Here is a 24,165-nt window from a genome sequence, read left to right as displayed (position 1 = left end):
TGTGTGTGTCTGTGTGTGTGTGTGTGTGTGTGTGTGTGTGTGTGTGTGTGTGTGTGTGTGTGTGTGTGTGTGTGTGTGTGTGTGTGTGCGCGCGCATGAGTACCTGTACCTGTATGGGTGTGGGTATATCACAAGGAAGATGGTGACATTTAAGAGGAAGGGTATCTTAGTCAAGCTAGGGTCTGGGCGGTATTTCAGGGTGGCTGGCGGGTAGTTCAGTGAGGCGATGGAGGCATTTGGGTCTGGGGTATTTAAAAAGAAAGGGCATTTTAGTGAATGGGGGATATTTTAACTTTGTAGCGAGCAGAGCCTGGGCTAAATTCCTCCTGGTTCTCAGTCTGTGTGCTCCCTGACCCTTCCAGCATGTGTCACCCTATAACAGCTGTTCTGGGGTCAGCGGGTCACAGAGATGACAGAGGGGCCAGACTGCCGTTACAGCTCACTCGCTGATCTGGAGTCTGCTTCCGTTTCGTCATATGACGTCATTGACAGGCCTGATCTAGAATCATAGGGCTAGAAGGAGGATGTTGCTATTAATGTATTGAATAGGTCATGTTATTTTAGTTAGTTTCCTACAAAGTACGATGTTATTTTCCTAAATGGAAACTCTGAACTCTGCTCAGTTGGAACCCAATCCACACGAATAGAAGGTAATTGTGATTGCTTCTATTTCAGTTCAGCTGTTTATGTATTCTAGATCTGCTTATAGCATCGTTTGTGGACAGTTTGCAGGGACAATGTTCGACCTGTTTTCAGAGTGGTTTGTAGTAAGTGCTTTGGTGGAAAATGTCCTACTGAAGTGTATTACTCGGGTGTGTGCTAGCTGTTACCGATGGCGGTGATTCAATATGCCTCGGTATATAGCGTAAGACAGATTCCTTTTTGATGAAGGTTCCCTGGTTGGAACAGTCTAAGAGTATAGTCCCAATGGCCGCTCCTCAACAGCATGAGCAGTGAAAGTGACAGCTGGCTGTGGCGTACGAATCAAATGGTATATTGCTGAGTCACTCCCTGTTTGTTCACCTGAACCTCACCGTTGACAACCTTTGTTCTCCCATATTTTTTTATTATTGATGATGTCATTCGATTACTCCATTTGATTTGGTTCACCTGGTGATGACATGTGCAGCCAATGGGCCGTATCGAAATAGGGCCACCTGACCCGAAGCTAATTCTGTCTACCAATCATATCGCCTGGCTGTCGATTGCTGACAGCTCAGCACAGCTGGGTCGGTGTGGTTCCATTGGCTGGTATCTTAGTATCAAAGTAGAACGCTTCGTCGTCTAAGGTACTCCAGGAGTGGTGTACGTCTGGCTTATTTGTATACTGCTTTGACTAGGCTATGTCATTAAACGATCCACTCACCTTACTCAGGTCGGCACTCTGCGAAGTCAACCCCTGTAAACATGCCACTAAGTAGGCTGCCGATAACTGCTTACGTGCGTTGTGACTGTGCGATGAGTTGAGTTCAGTCTGAAAGTTCTCTGTGTCGCTCTCTTCTTCTCCTCCAGATTGGGAACATTGATGCCTGCCTCAGTTTCCTGGTAGCCAAAGGAGTCAACATACAGGGCCTGTCTGCAGAAGGTAAACACTCACACTCACCAGTCACACACACCTGCTGAGACTACTTTGACTGACTGTAGTGGCTAGAATATTGTGTAGTGAGCTTGTAGCTTACTTTCCTGTCTGTATCTCTCTCTCTCTCTCTCTCTCTCTCTCTCTCTCCCGCTCTCCTTCTTCCTTCCTCTTCATCTCTCTCTCTCTCTCTCTCTCTCTCTCTCTCCTTCTTCCTTCCTCTTCATCTCTCTCTCTCTCTCCTTCTTCCTTCCTCTTCATCTCTCTCTCTCTCCTTCTTCCTTCCTCTTCATCTCTCTCTCTCTCCTTCTTCCTTCCTCTTCATCTCTCTCTCTCTCTCGCTCTCCTTCTTCCTTCCTCTTCATCTCTCTCTCTCTCTCTCTCTCTCTCCTTCTTCCTTCCTCTTCATCTCTCTCTCTCTCTCCCTGTCTGTTTGTTTACCTCTCTCCCCTGCTCTCCTTACGCAGAGATCCGCAATGGGAATCTGAAGGCCATTCTGGGCCTCTTCTTCAGCCTGTCTCGGTACAAGCAGCAGCAGGCCCACCGCCAGCACTCCCAGCCCCCCCTTAAGTCCCAGTCCCATAGCCCTCATCCTCCCCTGAGCCAGCAGACCAGCGCCCCTGCCCAGCTCAGCAGCCAGCCTGCCCCCCATACGCATGAGACTCCGGCCCCCACAGCACAAGCAGCCCAGAAAACAGCACAGGTCGAGATGCAGTCCAGGTAAGCCTGTTGGATCACTGGGAGATGTAGTTCATAATACTTTGAATTTTACATGTCTTCCCTCTTTCCCTCTTGTTGATGTCATCAATGTTCAATTCATTGTCTCTGTCTGATTTCCTCTCTCTTTCCAGGTGTCTTAGCTCCAGTTGTCTGCAAATGTAAAATGATCCTTTCTTTCTCTCTCTTCTCTCTCTTGTCATATCGCTCTCCTTCTCTTTCTTTCTCTCTCTCTCCTCTAGGGATGGGTCTCAGAGTAAACTGCTCAGGTTTTCCCTTGGTCAGAAAAAGTCCTCTAGGTCAGCTCTTTTTCTCTCCCTCTTTCTCACTCTCTCTTCTTTGTGGTCATGCATCTTCCTCCTCCACTCCTCCTCCTCCTCATCTTCTAATTATACCCCTTTCCTCACCAGAGTAGGTAGAAGTTGTCAATAACAACTGATACAGGGTCAGATCTTTGTCAACATGCTATGGTTACTATAGAGGGTGTATTAATATGATCCTAGATCTGTGGTAAGGGCAACTTCTACCTGAAACTGCTATTCTACCCTGCATGAGTTTTGAAGAGAGGGGACTCCATTTTGGAAAGTCCTGTCTGACTCTGGCATCACGCCTCATTTGGCATATCTGCTTAATGGGCTGCGAGGGACCTTTGGATAACCTGTGCGTGTGTGCGTGCGATGTGAGTGTGGGCACGTGTTCCGCGCACACAAGAATGTGAGCGAGCACGTCTCACTGTGAACATGACCCTAATAGTTAACCCGAGATGGAGGAGTGGACGGCTTGAATTCGGTTGGACGTTACGATAGCGGATAGGATAGGCCACGACTACTGTCCTACTGCTGCTGTACTGTGTACTGTGAGAGAATGTTTATTCGGTGATTCGGGTTTATACATTCATCTGGGCCCGTATTCATAAAGTGTCATAAAGTAGTAGTACTGACCTAGGAGCAGTTTAGCCTTTTTATATGAGTTTCGAAAGGAAGGACCTAATCCTAGATGAACGCTCCTACTCTGAGACGCTTTATGAATGATGGCCATGGACTTTGTTTCACAAGCATGTCACTGTTTTTCTGAACTAAATGACTGCATGCTGCCTAAAGCCAACATAGCAGGCATAGGAAGATGCCTGAACAGAGTCCCCGCATCTGTTTTTCGGGGGAAACAGAAGTTAGGTTGAATATACTGTATACATGAAAACAGGAAACATCGTCTTTTTGTCGACGCAGTGGAGAGCGCATGTTGTCCATCCCTGGTCGTTTTTGTACCTGCTCCGGCAAATTTACCTCAAAAACAATGCAATAGCCCCGCCCTCTGGTCAGCATGTGTAACTGCAGGTGAATGTTCAGCTGGGCATAAATACATTCAATATCTGGAAATGTGTTTTTCTCTCTCCTTTTCAGATTGTAATGCGTTTCTCCTCCACTGCTTTTGCTTTTAATCTGAATTTGTTATTTTCTTACTTTCTCGACTTGAATGAAAACTGTCTTGGATGTGCAGCCAAGGGGAGCACAGGTGACATTAGGATAATTTCATGATTACGATTTAATGTGGCCACATCCCGAACGAGAACGGACAGAACACTTTTCATCAGTGAATTGTAAACGGTGTATATCATGAATAGGCTAGCAGGGAAGCCTGTGACTTAATATCTCCCTCAGAATTAAATTGGGTATAACATTTTGCTGCTCAGTTGGTAGATCACAGTTCTTGCAATGCCAGAATAGTGGGTCTGATTCCCAGGATCCCCCGTACGTAAAATGTCTGCATCGCAAGTAAGTCGACTTTAACTCCCTTTAAATAGAAGTGTCTGCTAAATGGATTAAAATATATATATATATATATTGTTTATACACTAACATTTTCAGTGTGTTCATTTCAGAACGCTCATGTCATCATAGTCTTTTATTGTCAGACAGGAACTTAATAATGACTTGTTATAGCCCAGAACCCAATTTTAATTCACAAGACAGTTAATTCACGAGCTAACAGCAGTCTGAGCTAGACCTATTCTCCCACTAACAAAAGCCCATGCAGTCCTACCTGGTCATGTTAAGGATTAAAAAAAAATATCTATTTTAAATTTAAGGTCACTCAAATCAGAGTGGCAAGAAGGAAATAAGATGTTTCACACCGGTATTGAACTACCGGTCAAAATCTATTTATCAGACCAACGCCGAACAGCCACAGAATTATGTTTCCTCCTCTAATGCTGAATTAGCAATTTATAGGTCTACGTGAGAGACAGACCCGGCTGGAATAGAGTGTAGAATGCGGACTTTGACTCCTGGCTACGGCTACACAGGAGATTAGCTAATAATATGGGGTTACTGAAATGTGGAAAAATATTGGACGTTTAGTGAATGTATTGCCTAAACTTTGCTGTTTGTGCCATTGAGTGTAAACGCTCTCTCTCTCTCTCTCTCTCTCTCAGACTTCCAGGCCCTAGTGCGAGGGTGTCCACTGCTGGCAGTGACATCACACCTCGTGGGTCGGTTGGCGCCGCCGGCAACCGGCGCAGTCAGGGCTTCACAGACAAGACCAAACCAGCCGCTCACCTGCACAAAGGTACGTCTGTCCTTCGCACACTCACACACACTCACACACACACACACACACACACACACACACACACACACACACACACACACACACACACACACACACACATACACACACACACACACACACACACACACTCACCTTTATGACTGTGCACGTGTCTGGAATTCAACCTTGGGCAATATGGCCCACTCAAAGCCTGATCCATGAGTCGAAATACGATCAATGTATGTACACCCACACACACACACACACACACACGTCTTGATTGTATTTCGAGTCATGGATCAGGCTCTGAGTGGGCCATATTGCCCGAGGTTGAATTCCAGACACATGCACAGCCATAAAGGTCCAAATGTCTAAACCACCTGTCATTAAACGCTGGCAGTCTGTCCTGGTCATGGTGTGGATGATGACGTCTGTGAGTATAGCAGCTATCCCAATCAGGCCGTTATAGTGTGGGAGGCCATAGGAGTCACCCTTTCTCAGAATAGACCAAGGCCTATCCACAAAGCGTCTCATGTTACAGTAGGGGTGCTGATCTAAGATCTGTCCGTATAATATTATTCAGGATGATACAAAAGGCTAGACTGATTCCAGATCAGCACTCCTACTCTGAGACGCTCTGTGGATACAGGTCCCTGAGTGCAGACACCCTCTTCCACCCACAATGCACTGCATCAGTGCTGAAGCGCTTTACTGCGATGTGAGTGAGTTGGGCCATGAAATAGAGTATTCGTCTTTGTTGCCCATGTTGAGTGCATAAAAGGTTATTCATTAGATAAACAATGTTATGAGTCAAACTAGATATGATTTATGGTGCCAGATGCTTCACCAATTTACCTGTCTGGCCATAGGATTCTTCTATCTTGGCTAAGGGAGCTTTGGGATACAGGACATGAACAGTACAAGCTTCAGTACTGTGTATTACGAGGACAGTCGAAACACTACTTGTGTTCGTGTGCGCGTGCGTGTGTGTGTGCGTGCCTGCGTTCGTTCGTGCGTGCACGTGACACTGACCTATAGAGAGTGTGTGTGCTGCATGTCTCCTCGCTAAATGACATTGATATGGGTTACAAGGTGAGGTGACAGTGTGTGATTTATAGAGGTGTGTGTGTGTGTTAGATCTGGTGTTGCGCTATAAAGTTTACCATGGCCTCTAGCTGGTATGACCGCTATGCACTGTGCTCTGTCTAACCTCAAAGGTGCTTGCCTATAGCAGGACACTGTGAATGACCCATGACTAGGGCTGTGGCGATCATGACATTTTGTCCTCTGGTTAATATCATGCAAAAGTCTGCCGGTCTCAAAGGTAATTGACCTTTAATGAACTTAAACACGTTTAGCATCTCCAGGCCTCCAAGCTTTATGTCATATGATGTGCCCTGAATCAATTTCCTAAATCAATTACCATTGCTTGGCCTGCATCTTGTTGGTGTGTGTCACGTTTACCCCCTGCTCCCCCTCTCCGGCGCCCAACGCCGCCAGTTGTCTCATCATTACGCACACCTGCCATCATCATTACGCGCATCTGTGCCTCTGGACAGTCACCTGGACTCTATGACCTTCCTGATTACCTCCCCTATATTTGTCACTCCCCCTGGTTCTTTCCTCAGGCCTTATTGACTCTGTTTCTGTTTCATGTCTTTATTATTAAATATTCACTCCCTGTACTTGCTTCCCGATTATTAGCGTACACGTTAAAGAATAACGCCTCAACAAAAGCAAGCAACAGGGATATTTATTTTCATTTTTTACTGGTGACGTCGGGTCCCAGTGCCGCAACTGGGGATGCCTCAGCTGGCTCGACAGGCTTCCATGCCTCAGCTGGCTCGACAGGCTTCCATGCCTCAGCCGGCTCGTCAGGCTTCCATGCCTCATCCGGCTCGACAGGCTTCCATGCCTCAGCCGGCTCGTCAGGCTCCCATGCCTCAGCCGGCTCGTCAGGCTCCCATGCCTCAGCCGGCTCGTCAGGCTCCCATGCCTCAGCCGGCTTGTCAGGCTCCCATGCATCAGCCGGCTCTACAGGTTTCCGCGCCTCAGCATAAGCGACCGGCCCGCTTCTGGCCCCCAAATCAATCAAATCAAATCAAACTTTATTTGTCACATGCGCCTAATACTACAAGTGTAGACCTTACCGTGAAATGCTTACTAACAAGCCCTTAACCAAAAGTGCAGTTCAAGAAGAGTTAAGAAAATATTGACCAAATAAACTAAAGAAAAAAATTATATATATTTTTTTAAAGTAACACAACAAAATAACAATAACGAGGCTATATACAGGGGGTACCGGTACCGAGTCAGTGTGCGGGGGTACAGGTTAGTTGAGGTCATTTGTACATGTAGGTAGGGGTGAAGGGACTATGCATAGATAACAAACAGCGAGTAGCAGCAGTGTACAAAACAAATGGAGGGAAGGGATCAATGTAAATAGTCCGTGGCCATTTGATTAATTGTTCAGCAGTTTTATGGCTTGGGGGTAGAAGCTGTTTAGAAGCCTCTTGGACCTAGACTTGGCGCTCCGGTACCGCTTGCCGTGCGGTAGCAGAGAAAACAGTCTATGACTTGTGTGACTGGAGTCTCTGACAATTTTATGGGCTTTCCTCTGACATCGCCTATTATATAGGTCCTGGGTGGCAGGAAGCTTTGCCCCAGTGATGTACTGGGTCGTATGCACTACACTCTGTAGCGCCTTATGAGCAGTTGCCATACCAGGCGGTGATGCAACCGGTCAGGATCCTCTTGATGGTGCAAATGTAGAACTTTTTGAGGATCTGGGGACCCATGCCAAAAATGTTCAGTCTCCTGATGGGGAAAAGGTTTTATTGTGCCCTCTGCACGACTGTCTTGGTGTGTTTGGACCATGATAGTTTGTTGGGGATGTGGACACCAAGGAACTTGAAACTCTCGACCCACTCCACTTCAGCCCCGTCGATGTTAATGGGGGCCTGTTCGGCCCGCCTTTTCCTGTAGTCCACGATCAGCTCCTTTGTCTTGCTCACATTGAGGGAGAGGTTGTTGTCCTGGCACCACATGCCCAGGTCTCTGACCTCCTCCCAGCGTCAGGGAGGGGTACAGGTTAAAGCGTACTGTCACGTCACCAGTTGTCTCATCAGTACGCACATCCGCCACCAGCGTTACGTGCACCTGCGCCTCATGATACTCACCTGGACTCCATGACCTTCCTGATTACCTCCCCTATATCTGCCATTCCCCTTGGTTCTTTCCTCAGGCGTTATTGACTCTGTTTCTTGTCTGTACGCTTTTCGTGTTTCTTGTTTTGCATGTTCTATTCATTGTTAAATATTCACTCCCTGTACCCGCTTACCGATTATTAGCGTACACGTTAGTGTGTGGTCACACAAATCAAAATTCAATCAATCGTCACTGTATTCAGATCGACGGACACTCTGTTTACTGTGCTGACTTAATGCGGCTCTATTTTCGGCTGTGTTCAGCCATGGTGAATCTGTGTTGACTGTGCATTTAGTTAGAGGTTTTATGTCGCTTCTCTGCGCTGTTGTCACCACCCAGCTGGTCTCCCGGGGTTGTTTCTAGACTCACTGTGTTTGCCTTCCACAGTCTCAATCCATTCCCCTGTGTTAGACTGTATGAACGATGGAGGCAGGAGAGATGGAGGGAAACGAGAGAAGGAGAAGGTGATGTGTGTGAGCGAGAGAGAGAGAGAGTGATGTGAAGGGTGCAGAGGGACAGACGGCAGGTAGGAAGGGGGGTTTGGAATCATCCCCCCCCAAAATCATTCCCCCCTCCCCTGCCTTCCCTGTTGAGTGTCTGCCAAATCCCTCCCCCCTCTCCCAACTCACTCCTGCACAACAGTTCCACTCAGACTGCCCTCTGTGGAACGTCTGTCAGAGTTTGGAACCCTGGCTTCTGAGCTCAGCTTCTTTTGGTCTCTACTCTACTGGGACAGTGATACAACTCCTGAGGTTTGTCATCTATCTTTTCACTGCTCTCCTCTTAGCCTCACTGGGTGCTGAAACTAGCTTTCTCCCAAATCATACATGACGTCAATGTGCGATTCGTATGACAGTTAGGATTCGACCCAGACTTATAGTACCATTGGTCATGGTCTTTCACCTAGTGACCAGACACAGGGTCTGACTCAGTCATATTTTACATTTTGTGATTAGTTTGTGTTTAAAAAAAAAAAATCATACACTGTTTTAATACATAATTTTACTTAGTAAGCTTTACTGTACCAAATTAGCAACAAGTTTACTAGCGGGAGCATTCAGTGATTTACTACCTTGAAATAAAATGCTGAAGATGCTAAGGCTCAGTAAAAACGAGCCTGAACTGTTCAGTGTTGCTGACAGAAGAATATAAAACATGTCCTTGGAACCATCCTGTTTTACACAGTAGAGAGACATGAGCATACAGTTGGCCTTCCTCTTATGCTTTACATTCTCACCTTGACAGACATAATATGACATTTGAACTGTCTCTATTCCTTTGTAGCTTTTGTGGGTGTAATGTTTACGGTTCATTTTGTATTCATTATTTCACATTTAGTTTATTATCTGTGTAAACATATGTTTCTCATGCCAACAAAGCCCTTTGAATTGAATTGAAAGAGAGCGAGAGAGGGTGTTGTGTGTGTGTGTGTGTGTGTGTGTGTGTGTGTGCGCTCTATGCGAATGTGCGCGTGGGTACTTACTCTTGTATGTGTGTGCGTGCGTGTTGTGCGTGCGTGCGTGGTGTGCGTGCGTGGTGTGAATGCGTGTGTGGTGTGCGTGGTGTGCATGCATGCACACATGTGAGAGTGTACGGACAGTGCAGACAGTGCTGAATGACTGGCCAGCCGATGAGCCTGTAGCCTCTCTGTTTGAGTGTGTTCATGTGGAGGAACTTTAAAAGTTTCACTCCAAATCAAGACTGGCTGTCCCACTTGGGGATATGAGTAAGCAGTTTAGACAGAAGTCGACTATATTAAATAATACTCAATTGAACGGAGTAATAGAACATATAAGCAACAAAACAAAACAATTCACTTTTAGTTGTCTATTTATCTATTTATTTAAAAAAAAAATTCTGGCAAGACATCTGTGTACGGCAAAAAATGGTTGCTGTCTGGGCAGTCCTGGAAATACGCCTGAGCTATTTCTATAAGTATCATACAGTACTGTACTGTATGTTGCTAAAAAAAGTATCTTCCTGAATCTGGACACATTCATCATCATATGTTTAGGCTGCGCGTCATTCTAAGCTGTATACAGTGTCTATAAGTATGATACTGCTCCCCCCCCCCAGGCTCAGTCATGGCTTTATGTTTAGACTTTAAGTCTATCTCTCTATGTTTCTATAGGCAGGGAATGTACAGGTCAGTACTGACTGATGGGTGATCTAAATTACGGTCTTGCGACAGTGAAATCGGTCATGTGGGCTACGCAGTGTCGGCCGATGCTAGGCCCCTCTAATGCGTTTTAAGCTTGTTTTTGCGTGCGGTTGCGGTTGCGGTCTCGGCAGCGTTTTCCTCCCGGGTTTAGTTTGGGACGAGGTTGAGCCGTTACACGCTGTGGGGAAACCATGGGCCTTTTGAAGTGGCTGTGCTGAACAAACATGTCTCTGACATGCGCACTCGCCCGCACACATGCTACACACACACACACACATATTGTGGACGTTTGTATTGTACACTTGGTAATGGCACGTATAGACAAAGTGGAACAGACACAGTGGAACACACACACAGGCGCGATGATCCGTGAAAACAGGGGGATATCCCAGAAGCCGATGGCTTCATACACAGACAAATAAGGCACAGCCCGCTTGAAGTTTGCCAAAAGGCACCTAAAGGACTCAGACCATGAGAAACAACATTCTCTGGTCTGATGAAACCAAGATTGAACTCTTTGGCCTGAATGCCAAGCGTCGCGTCTGGAGGAAACCTGGCACCATCCCTACGGTGAAGCATGGTGGTGGCAGCATCACGCTTTGGGGATGTTTTACAGTGGCAGGGACTGGGAGACGAGTCAGAAAATCTACTCCAGAGTGCTCAGGACCTCAGACTGGGGCAAAGGTTCACCTTCCAACAAGACAGCGAACCTAAGCACACAGTCAAGACGACGCAGGAGTGGCTTCGGGACACGTTTCTGAATGTCTTTGAGTGGCCCAGCCAGAGCCCGGACTTGAACCCTATCGAACATCTCTGGAGAGACCTGAAAATAGCTGTGCAGCGACGCTCCCCGTCCAACATGACAGAGCTTGAGAGGATCTGCAGGGAATAATGGGAGAAACTCCCCAAATACACGTGTGGCAAGCTTGTAACGTCATACCCAATAAGACTCAAATCAAATCAAAGTGTATTTGTCACGTGGTGCCGAATACAACAGGTGTAGGTAGACCTTACAGTGAAATGCTTACTTGCAGGCTCTAACCAATAGTGCAAAAAAGGTATTAGGTGAACGATAGGTAAGTAAAGAAATAAAACAACAGTAAAAAGACTGTGAAAAACAACAGTAGTGAGGCTACATAAAGACACCGGTTAGTCAGGCTGATTGAGGTAGTATGTACATGTAGGTATGGTTAAAGTGACTATGCATATATGATGAACAGAGAGTAGCACTAGTGCAAAAGAGGGATTGGCGGGAGGTGGGACACAATGCAGATAGCCCGGTAAGCCAATGTGCGGGAGCACTGGTTGGTCGGGCCAATTTAGGTAGTATGTACATGAATGTATAGTTAACGTGACTATGCATGTATGATAAATAGAGAGTAGCGGCAGCGTAATAGAGGGGTTGGGGGGGGCACACAATGTAAATAGTCCGGGTTGCCATTTGATTACCTGTTCAGGAGTCTTATGGCTTGGGGGTAAAAACTGTTGAGAAGCCTTTTTGTCCTAGTGTCACGCCCTGGCCATAGAGAGGCTTTTATTCTCTATTTTGGTTAGGCCAGGGTGTGACTAGGGTGGGCATTCTGTTCCTTTTTCTAGGTTTTTGTATTTCTTTGTTTTTGGCCGGGTATGGTTCTCAATCAGGGACAGCTGTCTATCGTTGTCTCTGATTGGGAACCATACTTAAGTAGCTCTTGCCCACATGGGTTTTGTGGGTAGTTGTTTTCTGTATTGTTAGTTTCCTTACAGAGTTGTTAGTTTTCCTCTTTGTTGTTTTTTTGTTCTAGTGTTCTGATTTTAATAAAATTTCATGAACACGTCTCACGCTGCGCCTTGGTCCAGTCATTCACAGGAAGAGGATCGTTACACCTAGACTTGGCAATCCGGTACCGCTTGCCATGCAGTAGCAGAGAGACCAGTCTATAACTGGGGTGGCTGTAGTCTTTGGCAATTTTTAGGGCCTTCCTCTGACACCGCCTGGTGTAGAGGTCCTGGATGGCAGGCAGCTTAGCCCCAGTGATGTACTGGGCCGTACGCACTACCCTCTGTAGTGCCTTGCGGTCGGAGGCCGAGCAAATGCCGTACCAGGCAGTGATGCAACCAACCATGCTCTCAATGTTGCAGTTGTAGAACCTTTTGAGGATCTCAGGACCCATGCCAAATCTTTTTAGTTTCCTGAGGGAGAATATGCTTTGTCGTGCCCTCCTCACGACTGTCTTGGTGTGTTTGGACCATTCTAGTTTGTTGTTGATGTAGACACCAAGGAACTCAACCTGCTCCACTACAGCCCCGTAGATGAGAATGGGGGCGTGCTCGGTCCTCCTATTCCTGTAGCCTACAATCATCTCCTTAGTCTTGGTTACGTTGAGGGAGAGGTTGTTATTCTGGAACCAACCGGCCAGGTCTCTGACCTCCTCCCTATAGGCTGTCTTGACTCGAGACTGTAATCGCTGCCAAAAGCGCTTCCACAAGTACTGAGTAAAGGGTCTGAATACTTACGTAAATGTGATATTTCAGTTTTTTTTTACACATTTCTAAAAACCCGTTTTTGCTTTGTAATTATGGGGTATTGTGTGTAGATTGATGAGGGAAAAAATCTATTTAATCAATTTTAGAATAAGGCTGTAACGTAACAAAATGTGGAAAAAGTCAAAGGGTCTGAATACTTTCCAAATGTACTGCAGATGAGATTTTGGTTTAATCCATTGTTTAACAGAGGTATGAAAGCGGCTGTGTAGACTAGAGTCGAAGTGTGTGTGTGTTTTAGACATGTATGATGTTTCAATACCCATAAACACACACACACACACACACACACACACACACACTTCGACTCTAGTCTACACAGCCACTTTCATACCTCTGTTAAACAATGGATTAAACCAAAATCTCATCTGCAGTACATTTGGAAAGTATTTGACTTTGACTTTTTCCACATTTTGTTACGTTACAGCCTTATTCTAAAAGACAGAGAGACAGAGTTGGGTTGTGGCAGGAAGTTCACTGGTGGTCTGTGGTTAAGTCCTGAGGGCCTCGCTCTGTCTGTCAGACTCAGATTTCAGACTACTAATTGACTGCACTAATTGAGTAGTTAAGATTTAAACACTAAAACCTGGGTCCTGTGTAAACTATGAGCATACACAAGTCATATAGAGGCACAAAGGTGTGTGTGTGTGTGTTGGTGGAGTTCTATTTTTGTCCCAAGGTAGTGAACTTTGTCACAGTGATCGCAGTAGCCAGGTCAGGAGGTCTATGATCTCTTGCGAGTGGGATGTCAGCAGTCCATGTGTTTGTGATATTGGACCAGACAAAAGTTGACTGTGTGGCAATCTTTAGGTGTGGAAGTGGGAGAAAGAATGCTGGTCAGTGGCTCAGGTGTGAGTGTTTATGTGTATTGATACATCACGTGTGTGTCTAAAACAGGAAACAAGTCAATTGTGTGATATAAGAAGGGGATTAAATTCAATACAACTTTATTGACAACTGTGGGGCAAAGGGGTTCATTGCAATTTCACTTCTGACCCAGGATGCGAAATGTGGATCTCCTTTTCATTCAAACTGGGGCATCTTAGGTGGTCATCTGGTTCTGGGTCATCCCCAGAAATGCTCTGTGTGTTTCTTGTGTCCAGTGTCCAAGCCAACACAATGTCCACTTCTCAACCAAAACCCAAGCTGGTTTCACCCCCTATTCTCCCTCTGGGGCACAGACCGTTCTGTTGGCACGACGTAAGCTTCTCAACGTTCCCCTTTTCCCACATCCCAGCCTCAGTGAGTCTGAATCCCTCTCTCTCTCTCTCTCTCTCTCTCTCTCTCTCTCTCTCATTCTCTCTCTTTCTCTCATTCTCTCTCTCTCTCTCATTCTCTCTCTCTCTCTCATTCTCTCTCTCTCTCTCTCTCTCTCTCTCTCTCTCTCTCTCTCTCTACCTCCTCTGTAATTACTGCTGGTCCTCTCTCTCTCTCTCATTCAGGCCCTCCTCCAATAGGAAGCCAGCTATTAGCAACCTGACCCACTTTCCGCCGGCTAACCTCTAGCACGGCTAATTGGGCCCTAATCACTTCCTAATGGGCGCATTGTTTCAATGCGGGCTTGCTAAATACTGAACTGGGGGGAAAGGAAAGGGGCATGAAAAGCAATTAGGGCATGAAAGGTGTTTAAAAAACAGGAATAAATGGGATGGAAAGGGATGTGGAGTGTTTAGTATTCCTAGTAAATACTTCCTTAACGAGGTTCAAATGTGTGAATATTAAATTAGATTAGTTTATGGAGTTACCAAGTGTTTAGAGTCATGTTAATGCAGTATACTGAAAAAGGGGTTGCATACTGCACTGTACGAAGAGATGGTACACTCTTACAAAAAAGGGTTCCAAAAGGGTTCTTCGGCTCTCCCCATAGGAGAACCCTTTTTGGTTCCGGGGGGGGGGGGGGGGGGGGGGGGACCTTATTGGTTCTATGTAGAACCCTATGTAAGAGAGCATTCTACTTGGAACTGAAAAGGGTTCTACCTGGATCAAAAAGGGTTTGACCGCCGAAGAACCTTTTAGAGGTTCTAGAGAGCACCTTTTTTCCCTAAGAGTGTATTGAAAAGGAATTGCAACGGATAAAGTTTGAGATCATGACTTAATAAAAGACCGTGTTTGTGAAGGTATTTGGGTAAGTGCAGCAGGACCTTGGCTTCTGTTTTGCCGTGTCCATGTGCTGTACTGGCTGACGAATGGGTTGGGCATGGGAGTGGCCACAAGGGCAGTTTGGCAGTTTGGCTTTGAATATTCAAAGTAATGCTAGCAGTAAGTTGGCACTTGGAGTCTCTACCGGCACACAACAATAACTACACTGTTCTTGTACAGTACAGTATTAGTCTCTCGAGGAAGAACATCTTAACTGCTCTATGAGTTCTGTATCTATGTTGGTTTTGGATTTGATTGTGACTGTTTTTGGTAAGTCAAACATTATTGATTTAGAGGGGTAACAAACTATAAACTTTTTAAAAAGTACTTTGTGTTGGTTTTTGTGTGCTCTGTAACAGTAAAACAGACGTGTCTTTTGTAAAAACCTTCATTTAGACAAAATAGTCAAATTTAATGAAAGTGTTTGTGTTTTAGCTAGCTCATTTCCACAGTAGTTCAGAATACAGACTTGGGATAGAGCAAGTCTTTGACTGTGAATTGGAAGATAATGAACCAGAATCAGTCCATATAAGTCCAAACCTCCCAAGGGTGTTAGTAGCAGTGTTCTATCTCAGCTAAAATTCCTAGGTCAAACTTTAAAGGGCTTTCCCTCATTGTTTTTATAAACAGTTAATGATGGGCACTCTCGTTGTTAGTGTCCAAGGGTTCTAATAGTTATCCGAGTGTCGTGTGCTCGCTAGCGTTAAGTAATGACACGTTTAGACTGTGTCAACACAGGCTAACTCAAGATTTCCACAGTGCAAGACCTTATATGGACAGTTGGTGTGGGGTCTATGAGGATTGCTCTATCTAACCATCTCTTATTTCTTGCCTTTCCCCTCTCCTTATCCTCTCTCCCACTCCTGCTTTCTCCCTTCTCTTCATCTTCTTCTTCACTCCTCTCATCTCCTAATCTCCTATTCTCCTCTCGTTTATCCTCTTCTCACTTCCTCCTCTCATCTCCTCATCCCCTCTCGCTCCTATTCTCCTCTCGTTTATCCGCTTCTCACTTCCTCCTCTCATCTCCTCATCCCCTCTCGCTCCTATTCTCCTCCCCTCTCGGTTATCCGCTTCTCACTTCCTCCTCTCATCCCTTTTTTTCATCCCTTCCACCTCTTCATCCTCTCCTCTTCCTCACAGAACCGTCCGAGGACATGACTTCACAGACTCCGGTAATGACTGAACATGCTCCGTCGTCCCCGGTGACCATCAGCACTTCCGCCAACAGCGTCTCTACCTCGGCTCCTGTACCTCCATCCTCCTCCTCCTCTTCCTCGGCCATCCCCCACCCCAACTCCAGCAGCAAGCCCTGGAGGAGTAAGTCTGTGAGCTCCAAGCACACCTCCTCCTCAGCCATGCTCTCTGTCAAGCAGGAGAAGGATACCTCCTCAAAGGCCTCCTCGTCCACCGAGCCCCCCCCTAAAGTCATCCAACAGAAGTCTATGCTGGAGAAGCTCAAGCTGTTTAACAGTAAAGGCGGATCTAAGTCCTCGTCCTCCAGCAATCAGGGAGCTCAGGCGGACAGCGGTGCCCCCGCCCGGCAGCTCGGGTCTGGTGAAGTAGAGAGGGCAGAAGCAGGGTCCAACACCGACTCCCTAGGGGAGGCAGAGGGGAACACCCGGCCCGGCGTCAACGGGACAGGTAACGGGACGACCCACGGTGGTGCTTCAGCCCATGTCCCTACCATCGCCACAACAACCAGCAGCCCCAAGATTGCACTGAGGGGAATCGCTCAGCGCACGTTCAGCAGAGCTATGACTTCTAAAAAGAGCTCAGTGAAAGGACTGGAGAAGGAGAAAGAGAAGGAGAAGGAGAGGGGGAAGGAGAAAGAGAAAGAGAAAGAGAAGGAGAAAGAGAGGGAAAGAGTGAAAGAGGCGGGGAAACACATCACCACCGAGAGGATGGAACTCAGGGGGGAGGAGCCTAAGGAGGAAGCGACTACCAGTGTCGCAATGGAAACAGAACCCTCCTCCAATAAGAGAACTTCTAAAATCGCCAGTTTCATACCCAAAGGGAGCAAAGTGGCCAAGAAGGAGAGTTCTGTCCCTGCACACAGCGGCATACCAAAGCCAGGGGGTAAAACCTCAGGGGTAGGGGGGAAGGCGCCCTCGGCAGGGGGGAAGGAGGGTGGGGAGCGTCCCCGGAGCATGCGGTTGGGAGGGGGTCTTGTCCTGCAACGCGGACACCTGGACAGAGACCGAGACAGGGACAGCAGGCACTCTAGCTCTACCTCTAGTCTGGCTTCTACAGAGGGCAAGGCCTCACAACAGGGCCACAGCGCCGCCCCGGTGGTGGAAGGTGGTAGTGGTGGCGCTACACAGAGCACAGCCTGCAACACAGTCAGCGTCCAGCTACCTCAGCCCCAGCAGCACCACAGCCACCCCAACACAGCCACCGTAGCACCCTTCATGTACAGGTGAGTAATACATACACTTTGGACTGATAAAACTGTCAACTTTAACATTTGTCAATCCTTTGCGAATCCGTAATAGTATCCCGAGAAAGTCTGAAAGGACCATTAGTCATTCATTAGTCACTGATCGTTAGTGGGAATCTGCAAGCCGTTTGCTCTGAATTTCCCCGTCATCTAGGTCACAAACGGACGTGGACGGTATCATGGCGACAGAGGCAGGGTCAGGAGGAAGGGGAGGAGAAAACATCCCCTTTAAAGCCAGCCAGCCATCCATTGAGGACCTTTCAGGTAGGCCATCGACTAGTTCTGTCTGTAGGAGCTGATGGGCGATTGATCATGTGTCTGCACTGTACAGAAGTTACATGGGCCATTTTTGGGGGGGTTATTTTTGATTGGGTGAGATTGTTAGTTGGAGGAGAACAGCACATGAATCCGACTGTGGGTTGATTCTATCTGATGGGAAACATACCTTCCTGGCTCATGCACACTCAATTCAGTTGTGGGTTTTTGTTGTGTCCATTAGTGAAGCGCAGGTTGACTCATAGCCCGCAGTCCCCTCCGTTATGTCCACGGAGCGGGCGAGTTTAGGGTCATGAAAATATTGTGTTGATGACGGGCGGGTTGAATCAAGTTAAAACGATACCTTAAAAAAAAAAAAATATCATTAATATCTATAGGCTATATTGAGGTTTTTCTTTCATTATTGTAGGCTATCTAGCATTAGTGTCTAAGCCTAAGATTTAGGAGCCTAACTGTGCGCGCGTCAAATAGCCTACACTCCAATTGCCAAATGTTTTTTAGGAACGGGAAGAAAAAGTTAACGTGTATCCATGGAGGCACAATCGGAGTTGACTCTGACTGTAGTTTAAGAGCGCGTCTTCTATATTAGCGGGTTAGGGTCCGGTGTGAGCCTCAGATTTGGACTTTATCACAAATAGTCTGGTGGTTGCTGATGGGTTATTAGCAATAGCGGGCGGGTGTGGGTGAATTGACAGTTGATCCGCGCACCGCTAGTGCCTATGTGCTCAGGTACAATGTTTGTTCCGTATAGAAGAAGATCCAGAGACACGGCGGCTGCGGACTGTTAAAAACATTGCAGACCTCCGCCAGAACCTGGAAGAGACCATGTCCAGTCTACGGGGGACTCAGATCACACACAGGTATGAACCTCCTGCAAATGAGAATGGACAATGGACAATGTCCAGCCAAGTAGCCAAACAGATGCCAGTTTCAATTCCACATTCTATTTCTGTGTGTCCGGCAAGTTCCACTGACATCCGTGAAGACATAAAAGACACAGCTCCTATAGAGAGACCACAATAGTGATCACAATAAAGCTATTCTTAGCAAATGATCCATAACACTTTCTCTTGTGAAAGAAAATCCCAAAAGCAGGCTGTTAATGTAGACGGTAAAGTGAGTTAGCACGTCTGTTTTAAATAGCGGTCGTGTTAATGGGTGGTCCACCCAGGACAAAGGTCTAATTTTGAAGCCGGTTTAAGTGGGACGTGACTGCCACCTAGTGGCCATGTAGTGTCACTAATAACTCACGAGTCTGACACTAGGGATGTGTCCCGGCCTCCAGGGTTGCCAGATAGAAATAGAATAAAGGACGAAGTTGGATTAACTTTTGCGGTTTGAGGCTTGTCTGTCTGATGCTCTATTCTAGTGTGTATGTAATGGAGGGCTTGTTCTCCAAAACCCACTAGACTGTGTCTTGTGTCTGGTTCTTTCAGCATGATCTACCCCCTGTATGAGATTGTCAGTGTCTTTGAACCAGTAATGGCTGGATGGAGCGGTGGTTTTGTCTTTGGATTTTGATTCAAGCTCCTGACCCAGTCTCTCTCCCTGCGGCTTGCTCTCTCCTTTTCGCACAATTAGAGAGGTCTTACCCACTGTCTAGTCCAGTTCAATACTACTGAGCTAATGTCTAGCCTTACGCTCAGTCTTTTTTCCCGCTTCTCCCCCTCCCTCCCCCCTCCCTCCCCCAGCACCTTGGAGACGACCTTTGATAGCAACGTCACCACGGAGATCAGTGGTGGCAGCGGCGGCGGGAGTGGGCGGAGCATCCTCAGCCTGACTTCCTCCCGGCCCTCCCTGTCGTCATGGCGACTGGGCCAATCCAGCCCCCGCCTGCAGGCGGGGGACGCACCCTCCACGGGGAACGGCTACGGGGGTCGTGCCTCGGGAGGAGGAGGAGGGCAGGGGGGCCGCTACCTGTACCCTGGCCCCCTGCGGAGACAGCTGGCGGGGCGGGGAGGTGCCCTCAGTATGGATCTGGGGGGGAGAGGGGAGGATATTGACCTGGAGGGCATCGCCATGGAGGTGACGGGCTACATGAGTGACGGGGATGTGCTGAGCAAGAACGCAGCGCGCTCTGATGATGTCACCAGTGGGTGAGTATTCTGAGAGAACTAGCATATGATGACAGGGTTAAAAAAAATAATGTATTTTGCAAATTGCAACTCATCCCTTTTGGGGCTGGTTTGGTTGGTTTTGCACACTTTCTCATAGGTTTGGGAATCAATCTATTGTAAGTGGCTGTCATGTCACAAGAGGGCGCCAGTGTATTTGTAATCTCCCCCAAGTGTAAAAATGTGAACATAGTATAGCCAACAGTAATGTGGCAGTTGTTCTTGTTGTTGTGAGAAGACATGCTGTAATCGCTTTTTGAGATGGTATACAGTGCATTCTCCTTGACTTTTTCCACATTTTGTTACGTTACAGCCTTATTCAAAAATGTATTAAATCGTTTTTTTCCCCTCATCAACATACACTCAATACTCGATGACAAAGCAAAATGGGTTTACATTTTTTTTTGCACATTTTATAAATAAAAGAAAACTGAAATATCACATTTACATAAGTATGCAGACCCTTTACTCTGTACTTTGTTGAAGCATCTTTGGCAGCGATTACAGCCTCGAGTCTTCTTGGCACACCTGTATTTGGGGAGTTTCTGCCATTCTTCTCTGCAGATCATCTCAAGCTCTGTCAGGTTGGATGGGGATTGTCACTGCACAGCTATTTTCAGGTCTCTCCAGAGATGTTCGATCGGGTTCAAGTCCGGGCTCTGGTTGGGCCACTCAAGGACATTCAGAGACTTGTCCCGAAGCCACTCCTGCGTTGTCTTGGCTGTGTGCTTAGGGTGTTCTTGTTGGAAGGTGAACCTTCGCCCCGGTCTGAGGTCCTGAGTGCTCTGGAGCAGGTTTTCATCAAGGATCTTTCTGTACTTTGCTCCATTCATCTTTCCCTCGATCCTGACTAGTCTCCCAGTCCCTGCTGCTGAAAATCATCCCCACAGCATGATGCTGCCACCACAATTCTTCACCGTAGGGATGGTGCCAGGTTTCCTCCAGACGTGATGCTTGGCATTCAGGCCAAAGAGTTGAATCATGGTTTCATCAGGCCAGAGAATCTTGTTTCTCATGATCTGAAAGTCCTTTAGGTGCCTTTTGGCAAACTCCAAGCGAGCTGTCATATGCCTTTTAATGTAGAGTGGCTTCCGTCTGGCCACTCTACCATAAAGGCCTGATTGGTGGAGTGCTGCAGAGATGGTTGTCCTTCTGGAAGGTTCTCCCATATCCACAGAGGAACTCTGGAGCTCTGTCAGAGTGGCCATCGGGTTCTTGGTCACCTCCCTGACCAAGGCCCTTCTCCCCCAATTGCTCAGTTTGGCCGGGCGGCCAGCTCTATGAAGGGTCTTGGTGGTTCCAAACGTCTTCCATTTAAGAATGATGGAGGCCACTGTGTTCTTGGGGACCTTCAATGCTCCAAAAATGTTTTTGGTATCCAATCCCCAGATCTGTGCCTCGACACAATCCTGTGTCGGGGCTCTACGGACAATTCCTTCAACCTCATAGCTTGGTTTTTGCTCTGACATTCAATGTCAACTGTGGGACCTTATATAGACAGGTGTGTGCCTTTCCAAATCATGTCCAATCAATTGAATTTACCGAAGGTGGACTCCAGTCAAGTTGTAGAAACATCTCAAAGGTGATCAATGGAAACAGGATGCACCTGAGCTCAATTTTGAGTCTCATAGCAAAGGGTCTGAATACTTATGTATATAAGGTTTTCAGTTTTCAATTTTTAGTAAATTTGCTAAAATTTCGAAAAACCTGTTTTTCTTTGTCATTATGGGGTATTTTGTGTAGATTGATGAGGGAAAAAAACAATTTAATCAATTTTAGAATAAGGCTGTAATGTAACAAAAATGTGAAAAAGGGGAAGGGGTCTGAATACTTTCCGAATGCATTGTATGTCCTTTGGGGACCAGGACCCGTATCCACAAATCGTCTCAGATTAGGAGTGCTGGTCTAGGATCAGGTATTGCCTGTCCATACAATTGTATTCTCATTATTGATCTGAAGGGCAAAACATATTCTAGATCAGCACTCCTACTCTGAGACGCTTCATGAACATGGGGCCAGATCAGATGCTAACTGTATGAAGCTTCGCTCTGTGAGTTCAATCCAGTAGAGTTGAACCTCATAACCTGTTTGTTTTCTAGGCAGTGCCCATGTTGTAACAGGCCTCCTGCATACCTTGGCTGTCATACTCTGCAATTTAAACCAATGCTGTCATTATTATCATATGAATTTACACACTGGGAGCCAACTCTGCTGCGGATGCCAGAATCAGGAGAGTGAATGGCCAAAATGAGAGTGTGAGACTAAGACACAAGGCAGCAGACTATGTATACATTTTTGAATGCAGCTTCGTGGGGGAACAGAAAGATATGTACTAGATAAAAAGGGACCTATGAGTAGCTAAGAACGGATATCTGAATACTGTATAGTCAAACATCAAAAAGCAAAAAAAAAAAATCCTTACGCTCCTCAAAGTCTCAAGAGGAAGGAAAATAGCCTTCTTTAGATCACATAATTCAAGTGATTCCAAAGTTTTTTGGCCCTCGATCCGACACAGACACGACCCCACCATGTATAGAAAATACATAAAAAAATAACTTAAAAGATGATGGAATCGAAGGTTGTATGAATCAAAAAAGCGGCAAGTTTCTCTCGCTCCATTTCACTTCCGCAGAGTCACCTGCTCTGAAAGGGGTGGGGTTAAGTGCTCCCCCTAACGCATTCAGATAACCTATTTCAAACCATGCACAGACACATACACACACACACACACACACACATTTGATTTAGTGGATCATGAAATCATTTTGACAAAATTAATGCATTATGGTTTTAAGGAGGTAGCATTGAATTGGGTACAGTCATATCTAACTGACAGGAAACAGTCCACCTATATCAATGGTTCATTTTCTTCCCCTAATGTGTTAAACTATGGTATACCGCAGGGCAGCTGCCTTGGGCCACTTCTTTATTTAATATTTACCAACGACCTTCCCTATGCCTTGGTTGAAACTCAATCTACTATATTTGCAGATGATACTACAATTTACAGTGCCTTGCGAAAGTATTCGGCCCCCTTGAACTTTGCGACCTTTTGCCACATTTCAGGCTTCTAACATAAAGATATAAAACTGTATTTTTTTGTGAAGAATCAACAACAAGTGGGACACAATCATGAAGTGGAACGACATTTATTGGATATTTCAAACTTTTTTAACAAATCAAAAACTGAAAAATTGGGCGTGCAAAATTATTCAGCCCCCTTAAGGTAATACTTTGTAGCGCCACCTTTTGCTGCGATTTCAGCTGTAAGTCGCTTGGGGTATGTCTCTATCAGTTTTGCACATCGAGAGACTGAAATTTTTTCCCATTCCTCCTTGCAAAACAGCTCGAGCTCAGTGAGGTTGGATGGAGAGCATTTGTGAACAGCAGTTTTCAGTTCTTTCCACAGATTCTCGATTGGATTCAGGTCTGGACATTGACTTGGCCATTCTAACACCTGGATATGTTTATTTTTGAACCTTTCCATTGTAGATTTTGCCTTATGTTTTGGCTCATTGTCTTGTTGGAAGACAAATCTCCGTCCCAGTCTCAGGTCTTTTGCAGACTCCATCAGGTTTTCTTCCAGAATGGTCCTGTATTTGGCTCCATCCATCTTCCCATAAATTTTAACCATCTTCCCTGTCCCTGCTGAAGAAAAGCAGGCCCAAACCATGATGCTGCCACCACCATGTTTGACAGTGGGGATGGTGTGTTCAGCTGTGTTGCTTTTACGCCAAACATAACGTTTTGCATTGTTGCCAAAAAGTTCCATTTTGGTTTCATCTGACCAGAGCACCTTCTTCCACATGTTTGGTGTGTCTCCCAGGTGGCTTGCGGCAAACTTTATACAACACTTTTTATGGATATCTTTAAGAAATGGCTTTCTTCTTGCCACTCTTCCATAAAGGCCAGATTTGTGCAATATACGACTGATTGTTGTCCTATGGACAGAGTCTCCCACCTCAGCTGTAGATCTCTGCAGTTCATCCAGAGTGATCATGGGCCTCTTGGCTGCATCTCTGATCAGTCTTCTCCTTGTATGAGCTGAAAGTTTAGAGGGACGGCCAGGTCTTGGTAGATTTGCAGTGGTCTGATACTCCTTCCATTTCAATATTATCGCTTGCACAGTGCTCCTTGGGATGTTTAAAGCTTGGGAAATCTTTTTGTATCCAAATCCGACTTTAAACTTCTTCACAACAGTATCTCGGACCTGCCTGGTGTGTTCCTTGTTCTTCATGATGCTCTCTGCGCTTTTAACAGACCTCTGAGACTATCACAGTGCAGGTGCATTTATACGTAGACTTGATTACACACAGGTGGATTGTATTTATCATCATTAGTCATTTAGGTCAACATTGGATCATTCAGAGATCCTCACTGAACTTCTGGAGAGAGTTTGCTGTGCACTGAAAGTAAAGGGGCTGAATAATTTTGCACGCCCAATTTTTCAGTTTTTGATTTGTTAAAA

The 24,165-nt window shown here is 46.2% G+C and overlaps 1 protein-coding gene and 1 long non-coding RNA gene across 10 annotated transcripts in view; one reads left to right on the top strand and one right to left on the bottom strand.

The window, feature by feature from the left end:
* The window catches only part of LOC110526168 (neuron navigator 2), a 343,510-nt gene that overhangs the window by 253,183 nt on the left and 66,162 nt on the right, over positions 1-24,165 (top strand). For 8 of the 9 annotated variants that reach the window (XM_090238216.1, XM_090238215.1, XM_090238214.1 and 5 more), the window contains 7 exons: positions 1,513-1,585; positions 2,044-2,296; positions 4,725-4,858; positions 16,011-17,286; positions 17,462-17,571; positions 18,335-18,443; positions 19,275-19,679. In XM_090238216.1, the coding sequence (XP_090094342.1) occupies positions 1,513-1,585; positions 2,044-2,296; positions 4,725-4,858; positions 16,011-17,286; positions 17,462-17,571; positions 18,335-18,443; positions 19,275-19,679 (2,360 nt within the window). Of the gene's footprint in view, positions 1-1,512; positions 1,586-2,043; positions 2,297-4,724; positions 4,859-8,687; positions 8,800-16,010; positions 17,287-17,461; positions 17,572-18,334; positions 18,444-19,274; positions 19,680-24,165 lie in introns of those variants that run through there. The other variant, XM_090238217.1, reaches the window with a different exon arrangement.
* The window catches only part of LOC149982929 (uncharacterized), a 216,261-nt gene that overhangs the window by 147,568 nt on the left and 44,528 nt on the right, over positions 1-24,165 (bottom strand). The window lies entirely within an intron of this gene.

The sequence above is a fragment of the Oncorhynchus mykiss genome, chromosome 6, assembly GCF_057628025.1.
Source record: "Oncorhynchus mykiss isolate SJ-2025 chromosome 6, ASM5762802v1, whole genome shotgun sequence".
NCBI lineage: Eukaryota > Metazoa > Chordata > Actinopteri > Salmoniformes > Salmonidae > Oncorhynchus > Oncorhynchus mykiss.
Note: the sequence above shows the minus strand (reverse complement) of the source record. Positions and strands in the feature narration are given on the sequence as shown.